At 40.8% G+C, this 16984-nt stretch overlaps 1 protein-coding gene across 1 annotated transcript in view; it reads left to right on the plus strand.

The window, feature by feature from the left end:
* ACTR3 (actin related protein 3) overlaps positions 1-2960 on the plus strand; it is a 63674-nt gene extending 60714 nt beyond the window's left edge. Inside the window, exons 11-12 of the mRNA XM_059704638.1 lie at positions 476-559; positions 1471-2960. Coding sequence (XP_059560621.1) covers positions 476-559; positions 1471-1566 — 180 coding nt within the window. The 3' untranslated portion in view covers positions 1567-2960. The remainder of the gene's footprint in view (positions 1-475; positions 560-1470) is intronic.
* The last annotated feature ends 14024 nt before the right edge of the window (positions 2961-16984 follow it).

Genomic DNA, 16984 nt, shown 5'->3' on the forward strand with positions numbered 1-16984 from the left:
CTTTTACCTTTCCATATTTTTAATGCCCTCTCGGACAGAGAGAAAACTGGCTTCTGTTATCTATAATATATTTATGTTTTTGCTCTATCCAGGCTATGTTTTATAGGAGCTTCAGAATTGTTGGTTCATATCACTGTGAGAAGTAGGCCTACTAACTAGAGGTCAATGTTTGTGTAGTTTTATCTTCAGCCTGAGGGCATAGTCATAATCCTGTTCACAGGGTACTTGGAGTAGTTCTGTCCACAACTTCAGTGTGGTTATGCTTTTAAAAAAATGAGCTTAATATTTTTCTACTCTGTTGTTCTGCCCAGTGTGCCTCGCACATCTTTTATAGTTTTATTTATTTTCAAGTATGTGAAACATTACAGTTGATTGTGTACATTTAAATTTAAGGCAAATGATCCAAAGAAACTGTTATTTTAATATACTATTGAATCGATCTTATTTTTTTTTTTTTTTTTTTTTTTTTTTTTAGCCAAAACCAATTGATGTGCAAGTCATTACACACCACATGCAGCGATATGCCGTTTGGTTTGGAGGATCGATGCTGGCTTCCACGGTAAATGAGAAGAAGCTTACTTTTATAATTTTATTTTATTTCATTTTTTAGATAGAAGAATCCTTGAATACCTAAAAATTTTAGAAAAATGAGAAATTAAAAAATGTTTTAAAGTTTTAAAATTGGATGTTTTACTGGATAGGATGTACCCTGGTCTAAATTAAGTAAAGGGAATTCTGAGAGTCCTCTTCCCAAACCAAAACATCTTAAAGCCTCTTAAAAAGGTATTTTAACATCTTTAGCCTATTAAATATTGGTATTTTATCTCATAGTGCACAGAGTATTAAATAAAATTAAGGTGCTTTTATCTGAATTACTGAAAACTATACAACCTTGAATTTAAAACCACTTAAAAATAAGAGATAAAAGTATTTTCTTTCTTAATTTTAGTTGTCTTCACTTGTGCCATATAGCTAGTTGTATAGTTTGTAGCTTTGCCCTTTGAGAAACTAGATAACTGAGAGTATTGAATAGTCTGTCTATACCAGACCTTGAGTGAGGAAAGAGATTGAGTACAAGTTTTGTAGCATCACTGAGAGTGATTTGTCGGTACTTCAGATTAATGCTGCTTCTGTAGATTATTGATTCAATATATAGTTTAGGAAAGTCTCAGTAGAATAGTCTTGGCATTTGAGAATCAGTTTTCCATTCCTCAAAATTTCAAAATCTAAGACAAATAGGTGTTGAGGAGGAGGTTGATGGACATAAGTTAAATGCTCCTTTTTAATTCTGAGTTAGACGTATAGGTGATTTTAAGTCATGGTTAAATTAAAGCTGGAATTTCTAAGCTTTGTTCAAGTACTGTGGATGGACTACTAATAAACATTTTAGACTTAACAAATCTATTTTAAAGCATATTGAAAATTGGATAGAATTTCGATCTTTATGAAAATTCTTGTTTTTATTTTCAGCCTGAGTTCTACCAAGTATGCCACACCAAAAAGGATTATGAAGAAATTGGACCTAGCATTTGTCGCCACAATCCAGTGTTTGGAGTCATGTCGTAAAATTGGCTTCATAGTTATTGGGGTTAGGGAGGTGGGAAAGAAATAATCTTTCTGATTACTTGTTTTGTCTGGATGGCTGGTTTTGAAGTTTTAAACCTGACTTGAAATAATAAGACCAAACATAATTATACAGGAATATTTTAATAAATATATCAACATGCGAATATAGAGGAGCGCCAAAATGATTAAGTGTTTTTCTTTAGGTTGAATATTTGAATCTTATGTGTAACAAAAAGAAGTGGGTTTTAGTTCTTTCTGTGTCCTGATATTTTGTATATTATTGAATTATCCAAGATTTGATGGGATTTATCAGTATGTAGATAGCTCTATAATGCTTGAATTGTGCACTTCTAAGTGTGCAATGCAAGAGCTTGTTTATATTTCATACTTTTTATACTTTGAGGAAAAAGTCAAAGAAAAACTAGTATTTGAGTACAAAAAAGTGACCAAGTAAAGGATAAATTCAAAAAATAGCCTCATGAGACTTGATGTACACACATGCTCGTGGGATTCCAGTTATGAATTGCTGCCATCCCCCTGTGCTGCCCCAATGGTTTTCTTTGCAAGTGCTTTTGGAACTAAGAAGCTAGTATCTTGGATTAACTGATGCCTGCTAGTGCTTTCTGATTATTCGCATTCTGTTTGTCGCTTCAAAGGAAAAGTAAAGACAAGACTGTTGGACCAGTATTGCAGTTCTGTAGTGTCATTTCTTATAAAAAATGAATTACCAAAATTCATATATTTAAAGCCTAACACCATTCTAATAAAGGCACAGATTTCTTTTTAATATTTGTTTCAAGCTCTTTAATCTTTATGTTAACTAATCTATTTTCTTCAAATCTCTGCAATAGTTCTTTAAAATCAAACAGTTGGTTAGCAAGCTGACTTTTTTACGTGCTCTAAACAAATAATTGTGAACTTTTAATATGTTGAGTGCTTTCATTTTGATAACTGGATCTCCATTTGATATTTCATTTGTATAACTCATTTGCAGTCTGAAAATTTTTTTAGTGCCAGTCCCTGACATATCATGAAAAGTTAATTTTCTTTGCATTTAAAAATCTCTGGATCATGAAGAAAACGTGATGAAAATAAATTAAACTGAATTACCTTTTCTAATGTTTTTTTTTTTTTTTAGAAGCATTGTCATTCTACTTTGTGCTTATGTATTTTATGTTATATCTGTTTGTTAGAATAGTGGGATTCATTGAAATCTCTATAATGTATATGATAGAAAATTTCTTGTGAGCTTCAAATTTTATCCAGTTATTTATAGAAGACAAAGATGGGAGATTTTACAAGCTTTTAAGAACTTAAGCAGTAATACCAGTGAACACTTGAAGTTCATTACCCATGAAAATAACACATATGATTCGTATAGCTCTACCCAAAAGTTAAAGAACAAAGTGTTTTTGTTGTTTATTTTTAATATAAAGATAGAATCGGGGAGTAAACTTTATTTTTTATTTAGAATGAATCTGGATATTTAAAATTATATTATTTATATGAATCTTAATTCTTTGAGTATGGTATAAAGAACAAACTATATGTCCTATAGTAGTAGTAGTGTCAGTATCAAATATCTTTTTTTACTTGAAAAATATTTCATAAGCATTATTAAAAAAACTAAATAGTGAAAGTAGATTGCTTTCCCATCCTAGTCTGTGTCATTTCTTTTTATTAAAAAATTGTTAATGTTGACATTATTGCAGGTGTCCTCCCCTTTACCTCTCCCTCCCCCCTTTGCCTATCTCCATCCACCTCCACGTCCCCATCCCTTGGCCTTCACCAAACTGTTCTGTCTCATTTTCTCATCATTACATTGTTAGAAATGTCGGTGTGTCCTTGTCACTTTCTGTGCATATTGAAATGAATATAGCCTCCCTTATTTTACACAAATAGGAGCTTACTATATATATATACTGTTGCAAATACCTTTTGATACAGACCTAAGTTGATAAACATTACAGATTTCATGCTCCTGGCTCAATAAAGTGTCATTAGCATTGTCATAAATGTTATTTGCACCTGGGATGGTTGAATAATAAATAAGCTCAGAAGACACATTTACAAAGCTGCAGATTGCAATCTCATACATACTGAAATATGTTCTTAACTGATATGAATGTGAAGGTCAAATGTTTTCTCTTAAGTTCATGCTTATTTGGGAAAGCAATAGGACTCTGATATGCCTTTTGCCCTGCAAGTGCTTATAGGAGTGAGCTATCAATATGGTAGAAACAGTGCTCTTATTTCTCTCCTGTTATCATGTGTCATTTTTCCAATTTATAGCACCTTTGGTTATATATGTGTAGAGGTTGGCCAAGGTGAATTCAGGTCTGTCACACTAATTTGATGTCAGGCTGCATGAGCATGGTAAAGGGTGTCCCAAAATTCACGCAAGAAGTAATTTTGATAGTAGAAAACACAGGTTTATAATTAAAAATTGTAAATTTTTTATTGATTCATAAAGTATATGGTATAGGGTTATGTATAGAATAGCATATAGGGTAAGTGGCCTCCCCGGCTTTGCTGGCACATACACACTCTTTTGTTATTGCCTGAGCAGCCGCATTTTCGAAGAATGGTCCGATGATGCCTCCAGCCCAAAATCCGCACCAAACAGTGACACGTTGTGGATGCATTTGTTTCTCAACAATCACTCTTGGATTTTCTGAACCCCAAATGCGACAATTTTGTCGATTAACCAAGCCATCAAGATGAAAATGAGCCTCATCGAAATTCAGCCACAGTTATGCAAAACGGTAATGGAAAATTTCAACAAAAGAGTGCGTATGTGCCAGCAAAGCTGTGGAGGCCATTTACCCGATATGCTATTCCATACATAACCCTATACTCTATACTGTATGAATCAAAAAATTTACAATTTTCAATTATAAACCTGTGTTTTCTATCAAAATTACTTGCATGAATTTTGGGACACCCTTTACATTGGAATTTTATTCTGAATCTACAAGTTGGGATACAACTCCTTCAAGTTTTTTTTGGTTTTTTTTGTTTGTTTGTTTTTAAGCACAAGAAACATTTATATAATTTGGATAACTTTCTGGACCTTAATTTAATTTATATATTAGGTATTGGTGATATCTATATTAACAATGCAACTTTTGTGATTTCTGAAAATAATAACCTAGCTGTTTTATTTTTAATAGGGCTTTGATCAATGGGAAATATTGGACAGAAATAAAATAGATGACAGTTATCTAACTTGATGCCTACTCTTTAGTAACCAAGTTTTCACAACTTATTTCTTAAACATTGGTAAATAGCACATACTGCAAGTAATCACCCTCTTCTGACCTATCTTCCTTTCTCATGAGGTAATGCAGCTCTCTATTCAGGTCGCCCATAGAATTTTTTGCTTTGTTTTCCAGGCTACCTTAACAGATTGAAATAACTGTTCTTGCAGTTATTTCTAGAAATATTTTATAAATAATAATATGAATTATAAGGATAATAGGCTGTTATGTTCTTTATTCTTTCCTTAGTTTCTATAGTGAAGTCCTAGAAAATATCCTATATAATAAAAACCTAATATGCTAATTGTCTGGTCGGCCATTCAACCAATCAAAGTGTAATATGCTTATGATATGCTAAGGCCACTCAACCGCTCGTTATGACATGCACTGACCACCAGGGGGCAGACAGTCAAGCAGTTGACCAGTCATTATGATTTGCACTGACCACCAGGGGGCAGACAGTTGACCTGTTGACGAGTCACTGTGATGTGCACTGACCACCATCGGGCAGACGCTCCAACCGGTAGGTTAGCTTGCTGCTGGGATCTGGCCGATCTGGACTGAGTGAGATGGGCTGGACATGCCCTGGAGCCCTCCTGTGGTCCCTCCCCAGCTGACCAACCTCCCGCACCCCTCCCCGGCCCCAATTGTGCACTGGTGGGGCCCCTCGGCTTGGCCTGCGCCCTCTTGCAATCCGGGCTGAGGGACCCTCCCGCCCCCGAGAGCATGTATTTGGTGCACCGGGCATGTAGTCTATATATATAAAAGGCTAATATGCTAAGTGTCCCTCCCTTCATCTGACCAGTCGCTATGACGTGCACTGACCACCAGTGGGCAGATGCTCAATGCAGGAGCTGCCAAGCTGCAGTGACTTGGCAGCGGAGGTTCTTGGGTGATACACCCCAAAACCAGAGAGGAGGGTTCCTTGCAGGGCCATGCGATTCCACTTTCAGCCATGATTAGTTGTTGCTGGGGCACTGTCGGCCACAAATCTGGTTTACTGCACACTTGCATTTTGTGTTCCATACCCTATATGTACGACAGCAACTTTGCAGAGTGCCCTCTCGCACTCTGGGACCCCTTGGGGATGTTGGAGAGCCTGTTTTGTCCTGATCCCCGCAGGCCAGGCCAAGGGACCCCACCTGCTGAAGGGACCCCGCTCATTCCGCAAACGTCGGGGAGGGACTGCAGGAGGTTGGCTCCAGGGCCTGTCCAGCCCTTCTTGCCCAGTCCCGCCCCACCGGCCACCTTCTAATTAATTTCCTTTCAATGTGCATGAATCTGTGCACCAGGTCACTAGTATCTATATAAATAGGAACTTTCAGGTAACCCTAAAGATGATACTGGAATATTTGTAACATTGAAGAAATAAAGTGTAAAAACCTACTTGTACCATTGTAAGAGAGTTGTCATTCTTCATACTGGACTGTTGTGTCAGTAATAAAGTCTGGTGTATTCTCCCTTTGTTAACAGCCCATCTTTGACTCCCATGACCCCCTGCTCCCTGATCTGTTATGGTTCATAACTGGGCATGAGTACCTTAGCCCTCTGCAGTCTTCAACTGTTAGCACCTGATTCCAACTTAGGTTAACGGGCACTGTATACTACATATGTTGGCTAAAGTACAATCCAAAATGTGTGCAGTCTCCGGGAGTGAAACATTCTCACACTCATTGGAATCCTGTGCTAGAACATATTTCAGTGTAATAACACTTAGTCTATATAGTTGGCTAGGGACAGACTTGTTATCAAGAAGTTACAGGGAACTTTAACAGCAAATCCTAAAAGTAAGTACTTGTGTTTGTTGTTGTTTGTTTTTAGAGAGAGGAGAGTGGGAAGAAAGAGGAAAACATCAATTGGTTGCCTTAATGTGCCCCCACCACCAGGGATTGAACCCTGCAACTTAGATATGTGCCTTGACTGGGAATTGAACCCACAACCTTTTGGTGTATGGAACCGGATGATGCTCCAACTGACTGAGCCACTGGGCCAGGGCAGTACTAATTAATGACATAACTACATCTAAGTTGACCTTAAGCGAGAATGTTTAGATCTGGAGGGTCTGGGAAATTTTTAGATCTCTGAAAATGGATTTCTGCTACTCGTTGATAACTCAGCACTATGTAAATGTTCATCCCTCTTGTTTAATTTGTTTTTCAGTATACCAGATCTTTTGTTATAACCTGCTTGGTCTTGTTAGAATCTTAACAACAAAAAATTAAAGTCTGGGGTTGTCTTTGGTAATCTCCATGCCATAACCCAGTTTAACACATGCATTTGGAACTCAGGAGCTGAAATTAAATAACACCTATCTGAATTTAGAATTGCATTAACATTGTTCGAGTGATCACAGGAGCAGGAAAAAGGGGGACCAAAAATAGATATGAATGATTTAGAAAAAATGACAACTGAAAAAAAATAGAAGAAAAGTACTGTTGTTATTTTGATTTAGCAAATGATTATTTACTGTTTTCCAGTGTTCCAACCCTTGTGGTCACTTTTATACATTTCATTGGAACTCAGATATTGAGCCAAAATAGTTTTACACTGCAATCATGTACAGCAGGGGTCCTCAAACTTTTGAAACGGGGGGCCAGTTCACTGTCCCTCAGACCATTGGAGGGCCGGACTATAGTTTAAAAAAAACTGAACAAATTCCTATGCACACTGCACATATCTTATTTTTAAGTAAAAAAAACAAAACGGGAACAAATACAATATTTGTATTTGCATGTGGCCCGCGGGCCGTAGTTTGAGGACCCCTGATGTACAGTATATTACCTATATAGTAGTATCAAGTTTTGGACCTCTGATCCCAGAGGTATTTCTTGATTGTGTGCTCTGGTTCAAGAATGGTCATGAAGATGAATAACGTCCTGTCCTGAGCTTAGTGGCTAGTGTAATAGTAAAGACACAGGAGTGAGAAGTATTTTGCCCAGAGATTTGAGAGATCACTAAGCTTAGGATTTCTCTTCATAAAGATAATGGTGCTGGTAGTTTTGAGGAGAAAAAAAATAACTCAGGTAAGATGAAAGTTAAAGTGACGATGGTTTAAAAATACTTTTTGTGCACCTGAAATTCTTAAAATAATAAATGTTGTATACAATTGAATGATTGAAGAAAGTAATTCTTGTCTTATTCATTTGGTATTTCTAGTGCCTTACATTTTGCCTGGCACATAGTAGTGGTTCAGTGAATGTGCTTGATAGATTAGTGAATGAGTGAATAAAATCAGTTTTCATTTTGAAATTAAAACTTTGAATTACTTGAGCATACAACTTTGATCCTTTTGAAAATATCCAGAAAATAACACTGGGTTATTACATTTTTCTATTCTAGTTTTTGCCTTAAACATCGATAATCTACATAAAACAGGGGTTGCCCCAGCCTGTTTCTCAGTGGTTAGAGCGCCAGCCCAAGGATTAAAGGGTCTCAAGTTCGATTCCAGTCAAGACCATGTACCTTGGTTGCAGGCTTGATTCCCAGCCCTGGTTGGGGTACGGGAGGCATCCAATCCATGTATCTCTCTCACACTGATGTTTCTATCTGTCTCTCTCCCTCTCTTACAGCCTCTAAAAATCAATGGAAAAAAAGTATCCTCGGGTGAGGAGTAACAAAACAAACAAACAAAAAACACGGGGATTATAAAGTGATCATGAATTTTCTGATGTAGTTCTTTAATAGTTTGATTAGGTCATCATTTTGAAATCTCCGTAGTGTAAAGAATGTTATGCTCTAAGACAGCATTGTACAATGCTGATTGAAATGCCTTTAAATGTTTTATAGCATTGAACATTGAACATCAACAGCAGAAACACTACTAATTTCCAGTTCTGGATTTTATTTGACAATTTTTATTTTCTCTAACTCCCATTTCAAACCAATTAATTTAGGGATGATGACTTAAAATTTTCTCCATTTTCAATGAGTGAGTCACTGGTGCAGTAGATTGTTAATCTTTAGTTGGAGGTTTACTAGAGAGTCAATACAGGAGTTGGAACCATACATCTTTTATTGAGAGTACATTGTTTTTTGGTGCCACAATGCTTAGTTGATATGTCATGTAATAGTACATTCATGAATTGACTAAATTACTTGATTTACTAGAATAGACTTGATTTCTCTTTTCCAATAGCTTGGAAAATGAAGAAAATTTAGTAGATGGAGTGTAGGTGGGGAAGATGTTTTAGGTATCAAAGAAACCGCCTGTGTAACACTTAGTCACTGGGGGGAAGGATGAGCATGATGTGACTAAACAAGAGTAGGGGATAAGATGGGAGGGTATCTGCCACTCAAACATTGACAGGAAAACTTAAAAATTGTTGCAGTTAAGGTTGAAATCACACACACACTTGACATAAGTTGTATTGTGGAATGTTCAGAGTCTGGTCTAGTCCTACATTTTACAGATGAGAAAACATTTGAAGGGATTTGGCTGACAAAGGCCACATAAATAGTGGCAGAATAGGACTTGTTGGTAATAATTATTTTGTTTATACCGAGTAGCATATGGTCTATTAAAAGTTTTTTCAAAGTTTACTTAGCAATGTTGCTTAGCCTCTCTGACCCATTTTGTTGGGAGAACCGATATCAACATTATTGTGTTAGATGCTACTGAGGAGAGAGGTATCAAATAACTGCAATATATGTCTACCAAACCATGCATGAGGCCCAGAGTTACCAGGCTGAAGTGCTGAGCTCATAACCAGAGCCTAAAACTCAGCAAGTCTATTTGAGACTGAATTGGCAAAAAGGACTCTGTATTCAGAGTGACAGTTGGAACTCGAGACTATTCTGAGCTCTTGCACACTTGGGCCATGAATCTCTAAATTGGTGCTAAATTTGTGTACCGTATTTCAGATCCCACTGATACTGAAAGAAACTTACCAGTAACATAACTGGGCTTTTGTGAATCAGAAAGTACCACAACTGATTTTAAAGACTGGGAAAGCATTTTTAGACTACAAATAAAAGTGAGGTTTCTGCTAATGTTATGAAATACAATTCTTGACATGTGTCAAATGCTCAAATACTTGTTGAATAAAGTTATCTGGATCAGAAAAGACGTATAGAAATGGTATTTCTGACTCTATCACTGTTTTGCTCCAATAATTAAAAGAGAATATTTAGGACACAGAGTAATGACTACTTTAAAAATGTCACATATTTGGCACAAATTAAAATTCTGTTTATGTATCCATTTATAGCTGTCTTAAAAATTCATGTCTTTCAAGCCCATTGAAGTGGTTCAACCCTTATGTGTACATACATATATTTTAATAACCTCAAGATCAAGGGTCTGCTAATGATCTCACATTGGGTTACATTTGAATTGTGTGCCTGTGGATTCACCTGCCAATGATATACCTAAAAAAGAAGTATAGTATTTGGTCGTTTCCTATTTCTCTTCACCTTTTATAAAACGGAAAGTTACACCTCAACATTTAGTCCTTAGGGCACTGGAAGCATGAATGAAATGGTTTTAAGTACTCTCCCCCTACCTCCCCGCCAACCACCCAGGGGACAGGGATGACTTTTTAAACCCCAAGTAGAAGACTTTTTGTTCAATCATTAGCATTCTAGTATTCTTGAAATTGAAGTAACTACGTGCTTTGACCTATTTCACAAACGACTTTTTCAGACTTTTAACAGGAGATGGAGTGGCAGATGGTAGGTTTTGAGTTTAGTCTCCCAATCCATCCACTAGGTGTCTCTATTCTCTCCCCTCATCCGTAAATGAATATATTTCAATTAGATTTGCTGCTATCAAAAGCAAATTGGATCTGGGTTATAGAAATAACATATTTCATTTTCCCATTTAAAGGATGTCATTTTCAGTAATAAACCCGTGACTTCAGTAAAAAAAAAAAAAGGTGTTTCTTAGGCTGCAGCAGTAATTCAATGTGAGATTTACTTATACAGCAGTATCCATTTGGAACGTTTTATATGCTAAACATTTTCAAGGTGCTAAGGATATAATAGTGAGCAAAAAAGAGGTCTTTGTTTGTTTGCATTCTGGAACTTTAAAAGAATAACCAAGTCACAGCAAAGCATCTTAAAATTTCAATGTCAGAACCAAAATTGTTTATATCCTAAAATTAAAGAAAGCCAGAAAAGGCAAGGAATTGGATAATATTCTAAACTTTTTTTCATCCTTAAAGTTTAGTTTCTAACAGTACTTGCTTGTATTCTCTCTGCTTCTTTAAGGTAAGACTTTATACAAGTTCTCTTTAGTGATATAGAAAGGTGCAAAGTCAACAAAGAAATATAAGACTGATTTCCTCAAGTTATGTGGACATGATAATTGCCTTTAATTCATCAAGCAGAGTTGAGGCACCCATGAAATTATGTCCTACATTTTACTATTAACATACTAGAGGCCCAGTGCATAAAATTTGTGCACTGGCGGGGGGAGGGTATCCCTCGCCCAGCCTACACCCTCTCCAATCTGGGACCCCTTGGGGGATGTCTGATTGCCGGTTTAGGCCCGATCCCACAAGGACATCCCTCTCACAATCCGGGACTGCTGGCTCCTAACTGCTTGCCTGCCAGCCTGATCACCCCCTAACCCAGGGGTGGGCAAACTTTTTGACTCGAGGGCCACAATGGGTTCTTAAACTGGACCGGAGGGCCAGAACAAAAGCATGGATGGAGTGTTTGTGTGAACTAATATAAATTCAAAGTAAACATCATTACATAAAAGGGTACGGTCTTTTTTTTTTTTTTTTAGTTTTATTCATTTCAAACGGGCCGGATCTGGCCCGCAGGCCGTAGTTTGCCCATGGCTGCCCTAACCACTCCCCTGCCGAACTTATTAACACCTAACTGCCCCTGCCAGCCAGATCACCCCCAACTTCCCTCCCCTGCTGGCCTGATCTTGCCCCCAATTGCCCTCCCCTGCCAGCCTGATCTTGCCCCCAACTGCCCTCCCCTGATGGCCCACAACTGCCCTCCCCTGCCAGCCTGATGGCCCCCAACTGCCCTCACCCTGCTGGCCTGGTTGCCTCCAACTGCTCTGCCCTGCCAGCCTGATCCCACCCCCAACTGCCCTTCCCTGCTGGCCAATTTGGTTCTGATTGGTCAGTTTCTATGCCAGTCAGTGTCAAAAGCTTCACCTCCTAGGCAGCCATTGGCTCCTCACAGTTGACCCAGATTTGGTTCTGATTGGTCAGTTTCTATGTCAGTGTCCCTGGGCCTATCAATGGGGCCTGATCAGAAAGGTGAGGCTGATCAGCAGCCCCAGTGGAGGCCTGGAGAGAAACGGAGGTGTGGCTGCTGGAGAGAAAGAGAGTGCTGATTAACAGCTGCCACAGATGCTACTGATCAGACCCTGCTTTTCTCTTCAGGCCTCTCTCTGGGCCTGATTCGCAGCCCCCTCAGCAGTCAGTGCTGGGCAACCCAGCACTGATTTCAGGACTGACTTCTGGTTGGTTGAGCCTCTGGTCATGATGGACCCAGGGTTTTTATATATTAGAACTAGAGGCCCGGTGCACAAAAATTTGTGCACTCGGGGGGGGGGGGGAGGGGGGTCCATCAGCCTGGCCTGTGCCCTCTCCCAGTCTGGGACCCCTCAGGAGATAACAACCTACTGGCTTAGGCCTGCTCCCGGGTGGCAGAGGGCAGGCCTAATCCCTAGGTGCAGCCCCTGGTCGAGCTCAGAGCAGGGCCAATTGGGGAGTTGGGGCGCCGCCCCCTGTCATGCACAGAGCAGGGCGAATTGGGAGGTTGCAATGCCACCCTCAGTCACGCTCAGGGTAGGGCCGATTGAGGGGTTGGGGCACAGCCCCCTGTCACACTCAAGGCAGGGTGATAGGGAGGTTGTGGCGCCACCCCCTGTCACGCACAGAGCAGGGCCAATCAGGGGGTTGGGGCTCTGCCCCCTGTCACGCACAGAGCAGGGCCCATCAGGGGGGTTGGGGCTCTGTACCCCGTCACGCACAGAGCAGGGCCCATCAGGGAGGTTGGGGCTCCGTACCCTGTCACGCACAGAGCAGGGCCCATCAGGGGGTTGGGGAGCTCCCCCCTGTCACTCACAGAGTAGGGCCGATAGGGGAGTTGGGGCACCGCCCCCTGTCACACACAGAGCAGGGCAGATCAGGGGATTGGGGCGCCGCATCCTGTCACACTCAGGGAGGGCCAATGGGGAGGTTATGGCTCTACCCGGTCACACACAGAGCAGGGCCCGTGGGGTGTGGGGGGTTGGGGCACCGCACCCTGTCACACACAGAGCAGGGCTGATCAGGGGGTTGGGGCACCACACCCTGTCACACACAGAGCCACAGGGTGATCAGGGGGTTGGGGAGCTCCCCCTTATCAGGCACAGAGCAGGGCCGATCAGGGGGTTGGGGCTCCTTCCCCTGTCAGAAACAGAGCAGGGCCAATAGGGAGGTTGTGGCCCCTCCCCCTGTCACACACAGAGCCTCAGGGCGATCAGGGGGTTTGGGCGCTGCCCCCTGTCACACTGATCCCTGCGCCGGGAGGTCTTGCGGCTCCGCTGATCCCGGTGCTGGGAGGCATATTACCCTTTTACTATATAGAATAGAGGCCTGGTGCATGGGTGGGGGCTGGCTGGTTTGCCCTGAAGGGTGTCCTGGATCAGGGTGGGGGTCCCCACTGGGGTGCCTGGCCAGTCTGGGTGAGGGGCTGAGGGCTGTTTTCAGGCTGGCAGGTGACTGAAGCTCCCAACTGCTCCTTTTTTTCTTTTTTCTTTTTTTATTCTGGGCCAGCTTTAGCTCTGGCTCCAGCTCTAAGGCCTCTGCTGCTGAAAGCAGGTATCTGGTTTGTTTGGGTTCTATAATCTTGAAACACTGTATCAACTCCAGCTCTGAGATCCCGGCCGGCTGAAAGCTGGTTTCTGGGTGTTTTTTTTAGCTTCTATATTTGTTACAATGTTTCAAACTGCAAGCTCAGAGGCCGGTAAGGCAGGCGGGGAACGTTTGTTTCCTTGTCACTGAAGCAAGCAAGCCTCATGTTCAGTTTAAGCTGCCTGGCTGCCGGCCGCCATCTTGGCTGGCAGTTAATTTGCATATCGCCCTGATTAGCCAATGGGAAGGGTAGCGGTCGTACGCTAATTACCTTGTTTCTCGTTTATTAGATAGGATAGGGTAAATGAAGGTTTCCTACCCAGAAAAGAAGCTCAGAAATGATTTCCACTTTGCAACATGCAACATTTCCACTAGAACTCCATAAGTGGGTGTTTTACGTTGATGTATGAAACTTGCCAGTTGCTTTTACTACTTTAGCATAGAATTAACCATATGTGTCCTGACCCTGACATACTTGAGATTTAGCATGGGAGAGGATTGTGATTTTGATTTTATATCCCAGAATATATTTAGGATATACCTGCCTCTATTCTGTATTCTGATAATTATTTAAAAAATATATTTTATTGATTTCAGAGAGGAAGAGAGCGAAACATCAATGCTGAGAGAGAACCGTTGATCAGCTGACTCCTGCACGCCCCACACTGGGGTTTGAGCTGGCAACCCGGGCCTGTGCCCTCACTGGGAATCGAACTGCGACCTCCTGGTTCACAGGTTGATGCTTAACCACTGAGCAACACTGGCTGAGCCATTGCATATGTATAGTATTTTAGGTAGTCTTGAGATACCTTGGAGGGAGGGAGCTTTCAAGTTACATGAAACCTGGCACCACTACACTAATGCATGTATCCTGTCTGACTTGTTCTCAAGAAGAGGCTCCACACATTGACTGGAAAAAGCAGTATTTGCTGCCCCTGAGAGGAGGGCCAGAGCCTCAGGTGTTGCTGATCAAAAGGACAAGGCAGAATGCTCAGTGAGGAATGTTCTTTAAGAATGGTTTTCATTTAGTCATCTAGACTTAGTTTCTGTTTAGTAACCTTAGCATTGACTGATGAACTCTAGCTTGCAATTTGGTGCAAAGCAGAACTGCTTTATCAGATCAGAAGTCTTGTGTTCACCAACTCCTAGTAAGTTTACCCTAGAATTACAGAACATGTAGAGATTCTAGTGGCACGTCTTTAGGTCTTGTGAACAACAGCGCTCTGTACTTTCTGTGCTCCGTTTATACCCACCAGAACAATTTACAAACAACTCTTCACAGTGTGTTAACATTTCCTGATGAGATGAAGTGGGAAGTGTTCCTGTCAGACAAAAGCCCTTTACTTGAGGGGTTCTGCTGGGTTAAGAACAGTTTCCACTCCACATGGTTTCATTATGTTCTCTATAACGGGTGTAATTGTTTCATGATGACATATTTGAGCTGAGATGATTGAACATACATTACTTGAGCAATAAAAGCGTGGTAGGCTCTGCCTTTTAAAGCAATTAATATATGCCAAAGGTAGGATAAGACAAAGAAAAGGCTGATTACTGTCACCATTCATAAAAAGCAAAATCTGAAGGGCACAGGTTTGTAATTACCATATTGTTCCGAAGCGGGGTTTACACAGAAAGCCAACCAGGCCTCTTTCCTTTGAAAGTTAACAGATTCCTCTTGCACTCCTGCTAAGATGATGTTTCCCCTGGCTGAGGAGGAATGTCCTGCTTCCAGTGCTGCAAGCCTCTCCGGTGGAAGAGCTCCCCAACTCCCACTGGACTAGCCCTAATTAATCTTCGTTTTACCTGGGCCTGATGTGCCATCTTTGCTGAACTTGAAATGTTATTTCTTGGAAATCAAATTCAGTCCAAAGAATATTTTTTAGCATCTACCATGTAGGAGACTGGGCTAGACCTCGGAGGGAATACAGAGCATGCTGTATTTATAGCCTAGCTTGGAGATAGCCCTGAACACTAACCCAAACGCAGGGTGGTGTGTGTTTTGGTTGTAAGGGACGTGAGAAAGTAAAAACTAGCTCAGGCTGAGAAAATGTAAATATGCATGCCCTCCATCAGACACAGATAAAGCCAGCTGCAGAGTTCATAGGAAGCAATTTCTCTCCCAAGGACGTGCCGCAGCTGGAACATGTCATAACAGCTCCCTTTGAGCGACCACTGGTTCTTACATTCTGAGAAACTGCTCTCTGAGATCATAGACTATCAGAAATTTTGCTATTTGAAAGTATATCCGTAAGAATGAAATGGAATATCCCACTGTAACATATTTTACTTTGACACAGAAAAATGCTTCAATTCCCAAATTCGGTGCAGAGTCTCAGAAAAGGGGCTTGGGGACACAACATTCCACATGTAAACTTTGTAGCTTCTAGGGACCCTGGGTTCAATTTGCAGTCCCAACCTGAGGTCTGGCCCTTTCCGCACAGCCCTGCTGCGCTCTGAGCCTGTTGCAATGCTGATGTATTTAAATGTCACCCTTACCCCTGTAAACCAAAATCAATTGTCGACTCTAAAAAATAATTTTAAAAAGCTTTTATTTGAGCAAAGGAGGAGCTACAGCCCAGGAAACACAGATTCAGGTAGCCACCTAAATTGTGTTCCACCAATTCAGAGCTAAAGTTCCTGCCCTGGTTCTCAATTAGGTTTGTTTTTATGTAAATGAGGCATCCAATATGTGCAGTTCTGATTGGACAGGGCAGATCTCAGTTGGTAGAAAGATCAAATCAGGTTCCCTGCAGTGGTTGAACAGCAGGCGCAGTGTGGGAAGCTGAGTTCACTCAGGTTCTTCCTGGTGGACAGAGCACATGAGGATTTCCTGTCAGCAGTGGCCACGGGGCTCCTATTATGCGTAAAACTTGGGGCCCCAGCTGACCAGGAGAGTCTATCTCAGTAGATAAGTTCCTTCTTGGGGTTTACATAATGATTCTATCTTGTCAGGGTCGACCCCCAAAATCTTGTAAGTGTTACACTTCCTCCGTGTGCAGTCCCCTTCACAGTAATGGTCAATACGCTTGCCTTTATCAGATGATTGGTTGCTCTGGAAGCCTTAAGCTGTTGGGCTAGAACAGAAGTACATTCCAAGTGTAAGGGACAAAAGGATGAAGGGACTGATTTTAACTGAGTATCAGGAACACTCCAAGAAGGCAGTTGCATTAATAATTTATTAGATGTTGTCACTTTTTAGCCGTTTATTTAATGTTACAGATGTAAGACCAAGTGAACGGAATTGATTTTTTTCCATTCTGGCAATTCTCAATTTATCATTAAATATGTGTGCAATGTATTTACATAATATCTACATTGCACATATGCCTGTATTCTGTTTTTTCACTTTTAATG

Source organism: Myotis daubentonii, chromosome 7 (genome assembly GCF_963259705.1).
Source record: "Myotis daubentonii chromosome 7, mMyoDau2.1, whole genome shotgun sequence".
NCBI lineage: Eukaryota > Metazoa > Chordata > Mammalia > Chiroptera > Vespertilionidae > Myotis > Myotis daubentonii.